Source organism: Lissotriton helveticus, chromosome 5_1 (genome assembly GCF_964261635.1).
Source record: "Lissotriton helveticus chromosome 5_1, aLisHel1.1, whole genome shotgun sequence".
Classification (NCBI taxonomy): Eukaryota; Metazoa; Chordata; class Amphibia; order Caudata; family Salamandridae; genus Lissotriton; species Lissotriton helveticus.
The window spans coordinates 203,048,059-203,063,207 of record NC_136065.1 but is presented as its reverse complement, the minus strand read 5'-3'; the positions used below and the strand labels follow the sequence as shown (position 1 = coordinate 203,063,207).

Genomic DNA, 15,149 nt, shown 5'->3' with positions numbered 1-15,149 from the left:
AGTTTGGTCAAGCGGGAAAACCGGGATTGTTCAATTCATCCACTAGATGTACATGCTTCGATACCCTACAACCACCTTACTCCCCTGTACCTGTGCTGCTCTCTGTCACACCAGAGACCAAACTTTTTTGCCCCATGTGAAATCTTTGCGACTACCCATGGACTACACAAACAGCACGCTGTAAAGAAAAGTTAAGAATCCTAAAGTTGTTTTGTAGAGAAACATGTTGCCCCGCCGGGCAGACACATTGTATGACAGGTTAGCAGTCTAGTGCTGAATTCGAACTCTAGGCTGGGCTATGAGGGGAGGGGAGGTGGGCGTTCTGGGCGAGAAGGCGGAAGTGTGGTCAGCTGACGCGCGAGGAGTGCTGTCTGGTGACAGGAAGCGGCAGTCAGCTGACAGCCTCAGTGATCTTCGGCTTGTGCGGATAGTAGCGGCTCCCGTCTCCAGCCATGGCCAGTCAGTCCCAGGGTATCCAGCAGCTGCTCCAGGCCGAGAAGAGGGCGGCCGAGAAGGTGTCGGAGGCCCGAAAGAGTGAGACAATGAGAGGCCGGGGACTCGGGGGGGATTCACACGGACGCTGAACAGGCTTATGCGGTCCCGAGCTGTGTATGGAGTTGTACGGGCTCGGAAATAAATATATTGAGAAGGGAAAGTGCTTCGTTGTACTGGGGATAAGGCTTTAGGGAATGGTTCCTAAAAAAGAAGAGTGATGCTGTTCGGGGATAGATGGTAAACGGGCACAAAGACGAGAGACAACAATATAGTTTTGGGGATGGTCTAAGCCGCGAAGGAAAATGGCAGGGTTGCAAAGCTTTTGTAGTGCAGAGAAGACCCTTCAAGGAAGAATAACCAGGGGAAATAAATAGAGCCATGGTGGAGATAGTAAATTGTTATCAAGTATATGGAAAGACCCACTGGTGAGGTGTGGCTTGCGAAGATGATGATCCTGCGGTAATATTTAGATAAATCTTGTTTAAACCTTGGTCATACTTTGTGAATTATGAACCTCCTTGTCGAGTGTAATTTAAAAGGATCCTTGGACGATGAGGAACTAGTAAATGCTTGGGGTATGTGAAATGGATGGAATTTCAGTGGTGTCTAGGAGGTACTACAATCGGGCATTTGGTGGTGCAATTTTAGAGGATAGAATATGCCAAGAATAGAAAGGTTCCTGAGCTGAAAGCACCCTAACCAGTGGCTAACGATCTAGTAACTTAAAGGGGAAATAAAAAAAATGTATGAGTAAATCTGAAGAGATAGAAAGATCCTGGTATCTTGCAGTACAAGCTCGGTCCATGGTTGGACAGTGTGTGATCTTAAAGATGTTTACTTGTAGTTTGATAGTAACAAATCCTTATGGGCTTAGATTCTGATGGTGATAAAATTCTGTGGTTGGTATACGTGACACAGTGACTGTCTTTCTTTTTTCAGGGGTGAGCGGGAGTTGTGAGATAATAAAACAAATATGTTTGAGTGGTGGTATAGACTGATGGATAAAACTGGAACTAGTGGTACTTAAGTAGTTTGGGCGATCAGTCAGTGTCCACTATTAAAGAACCATTAAGATATTTTGGGTATGGGCTGATGACTTACTAAAGAAAGCAGTCAAGGGGTTCTTATGTTGAGCTACAAGGATCTCAAGAGAACTTTTTATTCGGGGCAGGTGGAGTCAGGTAAAGGAGTTTGGAATGGTCTTGCTGAGCTGCTGTTTCTGTGGATAAAAGTATACCTTGTGGAAGGAGTACCAGACGGAATTAACCAATTATGTGGCTAAAACATATATTTGGGTAAAGGTAACTTAGTTGATTGACAGGTGTAGAGGAATGGCAGGTTTGTAAGAAATCAGAGTTTTGGGATTTAACCAAGGGTATACTGGGCATGCCAGAATGGAGGAACTTGTGACGCTTTTTTGAGGTATTGAAACCTGATGTGGTAGATCCCATGTTGGCTCTAGGATCAGAGGTTTAAATAAATTGAAATCTGATTGTTTATGCTGGGCGACGTTTGAGCTAGAGGGCATTTGGAAGGGCGCAGACCATTCCAAAGACAAAAAGATCATGGGACCAAAATTCAGTTGCCGAAGATTCTGCAATGGATCCTTTATGGACGGTTGTGTTGTTCATGTAGGAATGCCGAAGGGAAGATTTTACGAAAACTTTGTACTTTAAGTACAACAATTTCTGTCCAAGTATTGCAACTAGAACTTGGATGATTTAATATACATGATCAAGCACTTCTTGAAGTTATTTGGTGGTATATATTCTACTGGAGGTGGGCGAGCCAACAAATTGCAGAGACGAGCCAATGGTGTGGCTCTTCTGTAAGAGCCATGCATGAGCTGAGCCCTGAAAATGTTTGCACATAAATTAGGTAATAAACACCGTGTAAAAATATGATAAATACTGTTCAAACTTTCTGAAGCGTTTCAGTTTAGTAGATTAGATTGCATCACTACTTTGAGTGGCATTTAGTAAAAGTGTCAGTTTTTAAAATATGAACTTTGGGCGGGCGTTTAATGTCCCATGACAACAGTGCCATTTGTGAATTAAGATGCTAGTCAGTAGTTAGGAGCTGTGTGGCCTAGATTTTTTCATGGAATAACATTGTAGTCTATATAAATCAGAGACTTGAGGTGTTTGTATAGCACGTAGCCTGAACTCTCGTATTGCAAAGTGCTCTCAAATGCAATAATGAGCAGACAAAAAATTCAGGGGAATAAAATATTTGCCCAGGATAATATAATTTGGTGAAGTGGGAAGGCCGTCCTAAACCCCAGGTTTTCTAGGTGCACATTATAGTCATTCAGCCACTAGATGGGTTTCTCTTTCCCAATCATGTTTTACGTTCAAGTTTAACATGTTTTCTTTAATTCTCGGCACATGTGGTTAGAGTGTGGTTGCAAAGCAGAAGCCACAGGATAGTGTAGCTTGTTTTGTGTTCAAGGGTCCAAGGGTCCAAGAGTACCTTTTGTTGATCCGGGCATTTGGCTCTACCTTCTAATGGCTTGCCTTCCTCTACATACCCCAGAAGGATTACTGAAACCACTTTTGAGGAGTATCTGTTATTAAGCCCCTTTATTCAAAGGAGTTTCACTTTGTATTTAGTTTTCACTACATAGGTTTTGGGGTAAAATCGAACTACTTCAAACGTACACCTGAGGATATTTATAACTTTTTTTGAAAAACCTCTATTGTGCAGTTGAGCTGTAATCTCGATATAGACTACTGTGCAAAATGTAAGATTTACAAAACTTTTTCTGTTAATATATCCCTTTTTTCAAGCCCAGCCCTGTCTTTCCCTTCTTAATGAACGTACAATAAGGCAATTAAAATGATGCAGAGAATAGGAAATGTGCCTTTAAAGCCCTTAATGGGTATATGGGCAGGACAAACCAATGACTTCTCAACTGCAGTCTCTGTCAGGGAGAAAACCATAAACGGTTCCATGTTCTGCAAGTATGTTCGGCATTATCCGTTAACTGAAGAAGGTACCTAGGTGGAATATTTTTTAAATAAAAGATAAATACGTATAATGAATTTGTTAATTTTATATTTAATCCACCGAATTACCAAATATGTTATAGTTTGTTTAATTTTTTAAAGAATTTTTGGAAAATATTTAAAGGCACCATATTTATGCTTTAGTTCACTCCTTTATCAATATATTCTGTTTTACTTTTAGTTTTGTTGATCTAAGTTGAAGTGTAAATTAATGTATTAAAAAAAACTTGTGATGTGCATGGATTGTAGTGGAAGTAGGACAGCAGAAGGTGCAAATGATCAGTTCTGAATAAGAGGGAACCCAAAGATCAAGAAAGTGGCAGTAGGCTTAACCTATTGAAACCAAGTTCATGGTTGCTTGATCTTTGTGGTATACATTATTTGTGTGTGGTTTTACAGAAAGATGCATTGTTTGGCATGGGCAGTATGCAGTCTTGAGAGGGCATCCGAAAATCTCTGGTGTGCTTTGTTCCATCCTCTGGGAATAATGCAAATTAATTCTTAAAGAAATTAGATGATTTAAAACCTTGGCTGGACCGATCTAAGAAAAATTTGTGACAAGGCAAAGATGGCAAAAAACGAAGGTGCTATCTTGGCATGGGTATAGTGTATATTTGCATTGTATCACTGTGCCTTGTTCACATTATGTCAAAAGAGAATGGTGATGTGTTAGACAACCATTAGTCATAGGCTATTCAATGTGCAAGACACTTGCTTTGAAAATGGCTACTCTTAATACCCACTTCATTGTCTGGAATATTCTTCTCCAACAAGTTGCTCTAGAGCTACTAGTAGCTCCCCATCTACCTTTAAGTAGCTCTCCTGTGTTTAGCCCAACATACTAAATTAGAAGCACGTGCTTCGTTGAACTAATATATGTATACCAAATTTTAACAGTGTGTGTACAACATATACATAACTGTATTTTGAGGACTCACAACCTCATGTTTGGAGAAAAATGGTTGAATTTTAAAAATATATTTAAAGCTGATATTTGAGTGATAAATCATTTGGCATTGGAGAGACTTTTATTAATATTATTTCCTTGGTGTGGTGCCAGAGGAAGTATTGCTATGACTTGCAGACAGTGGCCAACAATAGAATATTTTCTGATGTGGTCACAATTACAACGCTAATAATATTGGTAGCTCGAGATGATTTAATTGAATATAAGTAGCTCTTATTACAGAAATGTTTGGAAGATCCCTGGTCTAGTGTGTGTTAAAACTGGTTTTCTCCAGTATACCCATTCTTTTATGGACTATTTATGCTATTACTGTAATCTCCCTTCTCTGTCCTTGACCCTCCACTCTGATGTGCACTAGGGATTGCTTATCCCATACCTGAAAAATCCACACCACCACCAAAGGTCTGACCATTCCCCTCTATCCTTGATCAGTGGTTTGCGGCATTATCCTTCTGCTAAGAAATCGACTCTGCTTTCACAATATACCTCTAAACTAGCATGACACCAAGTAACAATCTGCAGAGCTCTCATGATACACCTCTGTTCCAACATCTAAAATGTGCTTGTCTTTCAGTACTGATACTCAGCAGCTTTCCACAAGTGTTACGTTTCTCTGAACACATTTCATTGGTGATTTGAATCAAATCACATTTCTATTACTGGTAAGATAGGTCAACGATCAGTGTAGCTGCTGCTAATTATACTATTATAAAATTAATATTAAAGTTGTAAATCCTTTCATTCTTCTGAGTTGGAAACATTATTGGCACGGAGTTGGAGAATAGCACATGTTATTAAGCCAGTTTAGGTCCCAATATAAAGCAATGTATTGAATGGCTTATGAAGAAACTGTCCTGTTATAGCAGCACATGGAGTGCTCAGTTGCAACTTGAAAAGATACAAAAATTGGCTGGTTAAGTAGCTAAATAAGCTGAGCACATGCTGCACTTATTTGTGTTTAAGGCGGAGGTCACAAGTCCCAATCCCAGTAAATTAGATATGTGTTGAAATCCCTCCGCAGAGTGCTCTATGTATTTGGTCACAATTTGTTATCCAGGTTAGCTAGCTCAGGAGTTTACCAGATCACATGTTTAAAAATCAACTTTTCTACCCTCGAGTTTTGACAAAAGATCCCTTTTCAATTGTATAATAGATGTACATTGTTACATGGCTTGAATTACCCTGTGATTTTTACAGGGATTGGAAGGTAAAACTTTTAGGTAAAAATGTGAACCCTCATTCCTACCGGGTGAAAGATTTGGAATGTAGAGACCACCCTTGCTCACTAAAATATATAGACAAAATACAAAGAGGGCTGTGGGTATTATTATGCAATTAACTGCACCTCCTTCCAATCCTAATAAAGGCAGTGAATCACACCCTCGGTATTAGCCGTGCATTTAAGTCCATTAAACCTTCCATTGGATGACCCTAAAATAAATGACAACGTCTCCTATCAAAACAGACCGAAATTAAGCAGTTTCCGCATTCAAAGCAGCTATAACTCAATGAGTGAGTGAGTGAGTAGTTAATGCTTGTTAACTCTACCTTGGTGCTTTTCTTGACCCAGAGGTTGAAATGGTAAGAACGATATGGCCATCCTACACCTCCAGCAGTTGTACTAAGATGTTGAAGAGTGGGAGCAAATATCAAAGAAGAAATCATGGTAAAAAAAAACGTGGGTTGCTAAGCCTCTGATATGGATTAGGCTGATGGAGTAATGTGTGGGAGAACTAGAAACGAAGTGATAGCCGTACGATCTTGATCCACACCTCAGAAGCACAGTACTACATTTCTAAATCAATGTTTAACCAGTGATAGGCTTCCATCGTTATTAAATGTTGCTATTTTTCAAGCCATATAACACGTAACTCCCATACTTGCATTAGATGGAAAGCTGTACTGCTCTTTAGTAGAAAAATATACAAGATTAGTGTAGAAATATTTTATGCCTGCTGAAAACATTGCCAAAGACTGAGTTTCAGCTTAATTGCATGTTGTATCCTCCTTTTGCTGCTGTAAAGAAAACTTTAAACGAGGGTTAAAAATGAAATGGGTTAGTAATGTATGCTGCAAAGGCTAGGATAGTGATGTACTAGTCCACTGACTTGTGAATTTGCACTTAAAATATTTTGGTGCTTGCTGTATGTGTGCATCAACATGTAGAGGACATGTCTGTGGGCTTCCCTGTGTCTTTGCTTTCTTTCACATACGCACTTCCTCCAATTCATATACACCCATTCATCAATCCAACTATGAAAAGTTCCTGTTTGGCTGACAATCCAGTAAGCTAATTCAAAATCTGCTGTCATCCTATCCATTTAACAACTCTGGCCCTAATTACATTGTTTGGTGGACTTGAGTCCACCTGACACTGTTTCGGTGTGGGAACCGACGACCATAGGTCGTCGGTTCCCTGACACCGCATTATTATGCGACCGCACATGGTGCATATGCAAACTCCCATTTCCCAATGGGAGCTTGTGCTGCGGGCGATTTCCGCACGCATCACAAGCTCCCATAGAGAAATGGGAGTTTGTGTAAATCCCTGCACAGTATGGAAGGCACCTCAAGGTGCCTGCCACACTATGCAGGGATTTACAGGAGGAACCATAAGAGCCCACTTGGCCCCAACCGAAGGCGGCAGGGAGAAGGGGGCCCAGCTATTGGCCCCCAAAGTCAGGATTATGTTAGGGTTTCCGGCGGTCGACGGGCTCCTTGAGCCCATCTGAAGCCGCCCAGAATGACCGGCGGTTTGACTTCACATCTGAAGCCGCCCAGAATGACCGGTGGTTTGACTTCAGACCGCCTACATTGTAATTAGGCGGTCGAAAGTCAAACCAGGGATGTTGGTCGGAAAGCCTCAAAGGCTTTCCGACCGACATCCTAGTGAGGCCCATTGTACTTTGAGCCCTATTTATTAACTATTTTGACTTGCCAATGACAGTGATCTTTCTGAAGATTGCAAATATATCATTGTGCAAGAAGTTTACCCAAACTCTTTACATTTCATCAGTTTGTGTTTGAAAAACATAGTACCCTTATTCTATTTATCTTTGAGAATATGGAACCTGTTGCTGACTCCCTCCATTTTAAAACAATGGATATCTGGTCAACTACGTGAACATATCTACGCCTGCACCTTTCTCTCTACTTTCCTTTTGGGGCTGGGATCTTGTTGCAGGATAGGGACCATGATCCTAGAGCTGTTGGGCAGTGCCTTAAATGTTCTAGATGAGAATATGTATGTCTGCTAAAGTTCATGTGCCTCTTGGCTGCTGTTCTCATGGTGGATTTTGCAACCCCTAAATGATACTTTGTATGAGACTATGCTTTCTAGAGACTGTTCAAATTTGTTTCTTCTTGAGTCCTCAAGATCATCGGCCCTGTCATTCTGAAATTCCCCAGGGTTCTGTTTTTTACTATTACACTACTCAGCGTCATCATGCATCTTTTTACATAGTTCTCGTCTAGACCGGAAATAGGAATTCGTTCATCATCTATATGAGGACAGAGTCGTGCGCAGTATCATGTGATGCCATCCAATCTTACAGAGGAATTTATCTCTGGTTAACACTATTATTATGAGGACTCGTGTAAACTCTTAAAAACTCAATTGTTAATTCTTGAACCAAACATAAACCAATTCCCCTTGTCGGGCCACAGTACTGTAGACATGATACCCTGATTTATTCAGCACTCTCTACTAGGCATTAATCATTTCATGCTGCAAAATCCCTCCTTTTACTTGAGACTGCCATGTTATGCATGTGTATGTAATTTTTCTGTAGCGTGAACTGATCCAAGACATTACTCTACAATTTCACAATGCTTGGCTAACTTTATTCCCACTGTCAACTGTAACGTCTATTCAGAGTAAAGCCTTTGATTACCCATGAAAATGTTCACGCATGATTTCTGAATGCCAACCTTGCACCCCTGAAGGATCTTTTTATAGTCTGCAGCCTATTCCTTTCTCTGGGCTTGTACTCTACTTCTTGATGCCAAATAGTTTAAATAAATTGTATACGTCTTTACAAGGTTCTGTTTCTTCAACAGCCAGCATACCTACAAAACAAATCTTCGATCTTTTGTTGAGCTGCTTTACTAGAAGTCAATTTAATCTAATTTGTGTCACATATAAGGAATTGAAAAACCTGTCAACTAGGCCTTCACTTGTGTTGCTGAAAGGATTTAGAATGCATGTTCAAAATACTTCTGACTCTTGGCGTCACTCCTTTCCTTCTGGTACAAGTGCAAGTAGCTATTAATCAAGGACATTCCCGTTCTCTTCTTCTGCCTGTCTTCTGATAAAGGGTTGTGATTATAGTCCAGAGTACTGCTTATAACTATCTGTAATGCATTGTCATGACTACGGTTACCACTTCACTGCCCTTTCTGTTAGGATGAACTTTGAAGACAGGCATTTGGCATGTGATGGATTGATCATATAGTGTTAAGTGTTACGGATGAAGAAGGCTGGATGATTCAGGAACGGGACCAATATTGCAAGAGAAATTATCATTTCATGGTCACACATTTGAGTTCGTGTATGTCTACAAGTGCATATTACTATGTGTGAAATACCCTTTTGTGTTGCTTTTCCATGTCCATAAGTCGTTTGTTTCTCATTTTCATCGTCACAGGAAAGAACAAAAGATTGAAGCAAGCAAAAGAGGAAGCTCAGGCTGAGATTGAGCAGTACCGTCTGCAGAGAGAGCATGAATTCAGAACAAAGGAAAATGCGGTACGATTAGCTAAAACCCTGTTTAGTTTACCAGTACCCTGTCTCCCATGGTGTACTCCGAAGGGCTCATTTCAAAACCCAAAGGCTTTCTCCAACTTCCATAGGCCCTAACGGACCATACTGCTATTAGGAGGGCAATCAGTTTATCGAATAACACATTATTCTTAGGGAGTGTGGAACACAGTGTTTTTTTAATTTGAATACCAACTGTCCAGATTACTTTTGATGTTGCTTAGCCACCCAGATGTTGCTTAGCCACAATGATCAGCTTCAACACTTCAATTAGTTCAGGTCTCCTTGTAAGCTTTGTCACTGCTCTAAAAATGAACCCTGTATTATATGGTTTTGAGAACCTAATTACATGAAGTGGGTAACTATGGATACAGAGTAGGCCGGTGCAAGCATGCTTGCACTCCTGTAGCACCTGTTACCCAACTACTGCATTATTTAGTAATACAGCATTACAAACAAGGAGTACCACGTTGATGTAATTCTTGCTGTAGCTCTCAGGATTGGGTGGGTTTTTATCAGCAAGCAGTCACAGCCTTGTCTAAAACATGGCTCAAGCCATTAAGGGGGGTGGGGGGTGCGGTCAGCAGCGCCGGACTTTAGAATCTGTGAGCTCAGGACACACACCTTTAGAGGGGCACAGAGGCTGCCTGTTGCAGTTTCCTTCCGACGTGGCTCCAAAGAAAAGTGCATTTATACACTTTATGGAGGCTGCTGGTGCCCATGCATGCATTTCATTTTGACTTCATTTTTTTCTCTTTGCTGTCCTTTCTCTTGCCTCCATTTGCTTTCCCCACCCCTCCTAATTTGTCAATAGTTAAAGAGGATGAATTGGAGGGGGTGCCAAATTTGGTTTCACCCAGGGCGTTCTCCGAGCATGACCACTTCTGGTGGGCAGTATGAGTTTTATACAGTGAGCTTTTTTTTTTTTTTACTGCTTTCCTGAGTTTTGCATTTTGCCAATGTCCTTTTCTTTATTGACTGTAGGCGTTGGGGTCACACGGAAGTTACAGCACTGAAGTGGACAAGGGTACAGTGGAGAAGATGAAAATTATAGAGGATAACTTCGAGAGCAACAAAGAGCTGGTGTTGCAGAGCCTCTTAAAATTGGTCTGTGAAATCAAACCGGAAATCCACATCAACTACCGCGTCGCTGGATAGAGTGATGGATGAAGGGCTCCATTCCCCGTGTGTTAGCAATAGAAGCCAATGGTCACGGGGAGCATAGTTTTGTGACCAGGCCTTAGTCAGGTGTATATTTTTCTGCAAAGATATTAATATTTTTAAAAGATATGTATCCTCAAGTGAAAGAAGTCTCCCTATTTCTCGCTGCCCTGCCTTAGAATATCTCCAAAGATTTATTAGCAATGTTCACAATCTATGCAGGTCAAACAAATGGGAGTGATTATTTAATGACGAATGAAAGGAAACGGACATGGCCAGAGATGAGGGACCGTTGTCAATGACACTCCTGCTGTGAATGTGGCACTTCAGTGACTGAAAGGATTGAACACAAGGCTTTCTGTGACTTGGCTTGAATGTAAGTGAAAAGGTTGAATTGTTTCACTGAGACGTTTACAAGCACTTGCCAGCGATTCACTCGCATGCTGCTAGAGGGCGCGTGTGATGGACCTGGGACCTGCATCTGTGTGATCATATTTGTGAATGGACGAGTGCTCTGTGATTTAGGTTGCTTAACTGCAAGTGCCTTAGAACTGCGGCACCTACCCTGCACAGATATTTAACTTCCAGCCCCTGCTGCCCAATTCTCTGTTTATTCCCAGTTCATGTCCCAGAGAAAATTGTTAGTTGTACTCTTATTTCTCACAAATAAACGTGTTGTGTAACTTTTCACAGTGTTCCAGTATTTTGTCATTGCATGTTTTTACTTCTCCTTTTCGTAGTCTCCAGTTGAGTAACACGGAGCCAGTCACTCGCTCGTGCGGAAGTGAGACTGCAGTGCCAGATATTTTCCGAGCCTTCCGTTGGGATGACTCCGAGGCAGAGCCCTGTTTAGAAATAATAGATGATTAGTTACACTCATGTTTTCTGTCGCGCAATATGAAGGGTACAGCCTTAAGCGTCTCCCTGCATCTTGAAGGGACGTTTGAAGCGTGTAATGAACCGCGCGGTGCATTTTGGGAGGGGAGTCAGACGTGGAGGTTGCTACGAGACAACGTACTTATACTTACTTCCTGGTGGTGTTTCTTGCAACCGTTTTCTTTTAGTATCTTGTAAAGCTCCGGGGGGGGGCTAAAGAATAATCTACAGTAGAAAGATGCGCATATTCAAATTCGTTTCATGGAAGGAGTCTTAATTTAGAGCAACTTCAAAGACTGCCTGCTTGATTCACGGGTTACTAAAACTATTGTCTAAGTAGTTGGCATCTTTTATTCATCCGTGTATTATCAGTGATGCTGTTTCTTTTCCCTGGTTCTGCAAGCTTGTCTAATGCCGTGCGGGCTGTGTTTTACACTTACCACATTCCTCTAATATCTGCCAGGCATCATGTCAGTCCCTGCAGAATTTACATCTGTGAAGGTGTGTTCCAGTTCAGGATCTCGCACGAAAGCATCTGTGTTTTTTTTTTAATCTGTACGTTTCTATAATGCTTCCTCACTCAGCATATTTTTGATTGTGACATATGTTTAGTTGCATCGTTATTTCAAGATGTACCCGATAGAGTGCAGGAAGTGACCGCCTTTGCCAAAGAGAACCTTTATTGCTGTCAGTCAAACGGTGGTGTTCATCAAAGTAAACAAAGAACGTTAATTTTCATGCAAATCGATGCTCTGCAAACACAGAAAGGCCTTCCTTCCTACCTTTGCCGTCCTGGAGCATAAATAATCCGTCATGAAATGGACGGAGTGCGTGTGCTGATCTTCTCCCTAAAGGTGCAGAAGTGCATTTGTGAATATAATGTTATAAAATGGGTGCACGGTTCGACACCTCGTCTGAGGTAGTAAGTGCTGTTTAAATACAATGACACAGGCAAGCAGAGCTCAGCTGTGGACTCGTTTTTAGACAAGCCCCTCCGACGAAAGAGTCGACTGAAAGGAAGCAGGAGGCAGATTGAGTTCATTATAACCGGTGTCAGAATGTCACAGATTATAAAATACAAAAGTAACTCCAAACACATGATTTTAACGTTCCAACAGTGATAGAAGGTCCAGGGATCTCAGGCCTATATCTTTATTCGTAATTGTTAAGGGAGTGAAGGAGCCATACTCAAAGCCCCGGACCCTAAGAGCTTAAAATGTACAAATTTGAGGTTAGAAGCGAGTATGTATTCCTTTCCTTTGAATAGATAAGTCATTAGGGTAAATCCTTCTTTACTTTTATTTGATCTTGACAAAAGCCATAATCATGTCCATTCGGCTCTTAAATGATTCAATTCTTTTTCGTTAAGTTTATCCAAATTTTATTTATTGAGCAAAGAGGAAAAACAGCTGTCACGTCACGTGTTTCACCCTATGTGGTGAGTAGCGCCAGGGCTTTCTCAAGGCTAAATGAATTGGTTTACATCTTTCTCTAATTATTTCAGTCTTTCAGATGCACAGAAACACAATGTTTTGTTTCACATTCAATTTTTCAGTGAAGTTGAGTCTCCAGATGTCCCCGGGTCCTCCGGATAATCCGGTCTTCGTCGTGTCGGCTGTTTTTCCTCTTTGCTCAATAAATAAAATTTGGATAAACTTAACAAAAAAGAATTGAATCATTTAAGAGCTGAATGGACATGGTTATGGCTTTTGTCAAGATCAAATAAAAGTAAAGAAGGATTTACCCTAATCACTTATCTATTCAAAGGTAAGGAATACATACTTGCTTCTAACCTCAAACATGATTTTAACGTCACGCATATCTCCTGCTTTCTGTATGTTTCTTTTACTGTGATGGGGCTTCAAGAGAATCATTTATTGAACTGACCATGACCAATTTAGTCGCCGTGATCACCCAGGTGTAGAATGCATCTTATGAGTTGAGAGTGCAAGTGAATTTTGTGTTTGTAGAAGGAGACAGATAAATAGCTCCTGGGTCTGATATCTGCCACACCAGTGTGAAGTCCTCACATTCACGCTGCCTGCTAGTGCCAGCTTCTCGCACTGCCCACCTATGCCAACGTTTTGCATTTAACACCAGCCCCAATACATTTGCTCTTGAGGCTGAAGGGAGAATTCTGAATTTTCACTTTATATCCTATCCATGGCCTCTCCTTTGCTTCCTCCTCTCTTTGTAGAGCATTAATGATTCACTCCTTCTACCCACTGTAGTTCTACAACCTCATCCTCACTCCTCCATTGCTGCACAACGTTTTCTTCTGTTTTTCTGTTTCACACACTCAACATTTCACTTTCCTCTGTCTCTCCATACTTCCAATCTATCTCACTTTCTCTCTTTGTCTCTGATTTTCCTCTTTCCGTTCCTACTGACATGTCTCCTCTCCATACAGGTCTATTCTCCCTTCATGTTTTGGAAGTGAATCCATGTCAAGAAGCCTCCTCCTCCCGAGTCCTACCAGTCATAGGTTGGTCGGCTTCGGAGGGCCCTGACCCAGCAATCTGCTTTCCACAAAAGAAATTCTACTGAAAGGGATTTAAGCAATAAATGTGTGTTTTAATTCATAAAGGATCATAAGCACCTTTTTAAGGTCCAATATTTGTGTTCACATTCTTAGAAAAACAACCACATCCTTTATAAATGCATCCATGCAGACCAGTACATTTTAATGGAGAGTTTGAGTTGTTTCAGCGTTTCAGTGCCAGAGGACTCTCCCACCTATGACAAGCTGAGAACCAATAAGCTCATAACCCTTTAAGATGGTTACAGTGTCTGTGGGCCTAAACTGAGCTATTACTAGCACAGCACCAAACTATTTCACTATATAAAGCTGTCATCTTTTGCCTGGGAGTGTTAATTTGTATTCCCTCAATTCCTGCTTCATTGGTTTAAATGTATTTGTCATTACAGGTGTCCACCAGTGTAAAGTATCATAAAAATGTTGCAATTTCTGGTTCTTATTAACCTTTTAATGTGTTGCTTTGCAGTTGCATTAACAAAGTGTTTCGTACTCCTGAAGAGGTTGAAACAATAATCAAAAAAAGAGGAGTTGGCCTAACGGCTAAGGCGCTCGACCTCGGACCTGGGGATCTGGGTTCGAGTCTCGGTAACGACGCCAAAAACTCCTGTGATTCTGGGCAAATCACTTAATCTCCCCGTGCCTAAAAAATGAAAGTGTGTCCTCATGTAACGTAACTGGTGCTATGTAAAACGCTCTGATACCTGATTCGGTTCGGGTCTAGTTCGCGCTATATAAAACTCTGCAAAAAAAAAAAAAAATGCCCCCAAATTTATTAAACATATTAACCCCCATGAAGAAGTTAAAGCATGCCAAAAAATAAACACCATAAAATTAATACTTAAAGTATAAAAAGGATACTAACTTATCAAGGAGATTTTAATGACTCGTCTGTCACTTTTTAGGTCATGCGTACCCGAACTGGAACTCCCCCATTGCTTACAATTGGTTGGCTTTCCTATCACTCATTTGTCTTCTTATTCGTGTCCCAGCTTTCAGTTTTTGTGTTTGTCCAATACATGGAGCACATCCTCTTTAAAATCTCTTGATTGCCTGTCTACTGTGCTTTTCAAGCACTACTTTATTTCTTTTTGGTTAAGCACTCCACGAGAATGCATGTATTTTCCATCAGCATCCTCTATAATGCTCCTTTCCCCTACCCTCCATGTTGCTCACGGTCATCCATGTGCTTCTCCCTACCCCTTCCATGTTGCACTCACTCTTGTCTCCTCCCCCTGTTGTGCTCACTCTTATCTCCTTCCCCTGTTGCTCTCTCGCCTACGTGGTTCCCCTTTGTCCTCTCCATGTTGTTCTTGTGCCTGTTTCTTCTCCTCTCCAAGCCCTGCC

The 15,149-nt window shown here is 41.1% G+C and overlaps 1 protein-coding gene across 1 annotated transcript; it reads left to right on the top strand.

Moving 5' to 3' along the window:
• The first annotated feature begins 344 nt into the window (after positions 1-344).
• ATP6V1G1 (ATPase H+ transporting V1 subunit G1) lies at positions 345-11,078 on the top strand. Its single transcript, XM_078641999.1, has 3 exons — positions 345-534; positions 9,117-9,217; positions 10,214-11,078. The coding sequence occupies exons 1-3, from the start codon at positions 453-455 to the stop codon at positions 10,385-10,387; spliced, it is 357 nt and encodes a 118-aa protein (XP_078498125.1). The 5' UTR covers positions 345-452; the 3' UTR covers positions 10,388-11,078.
• The last annotated feature ends 4,071 nt before the right edge of the window (positions 11,079-15,149 follow it).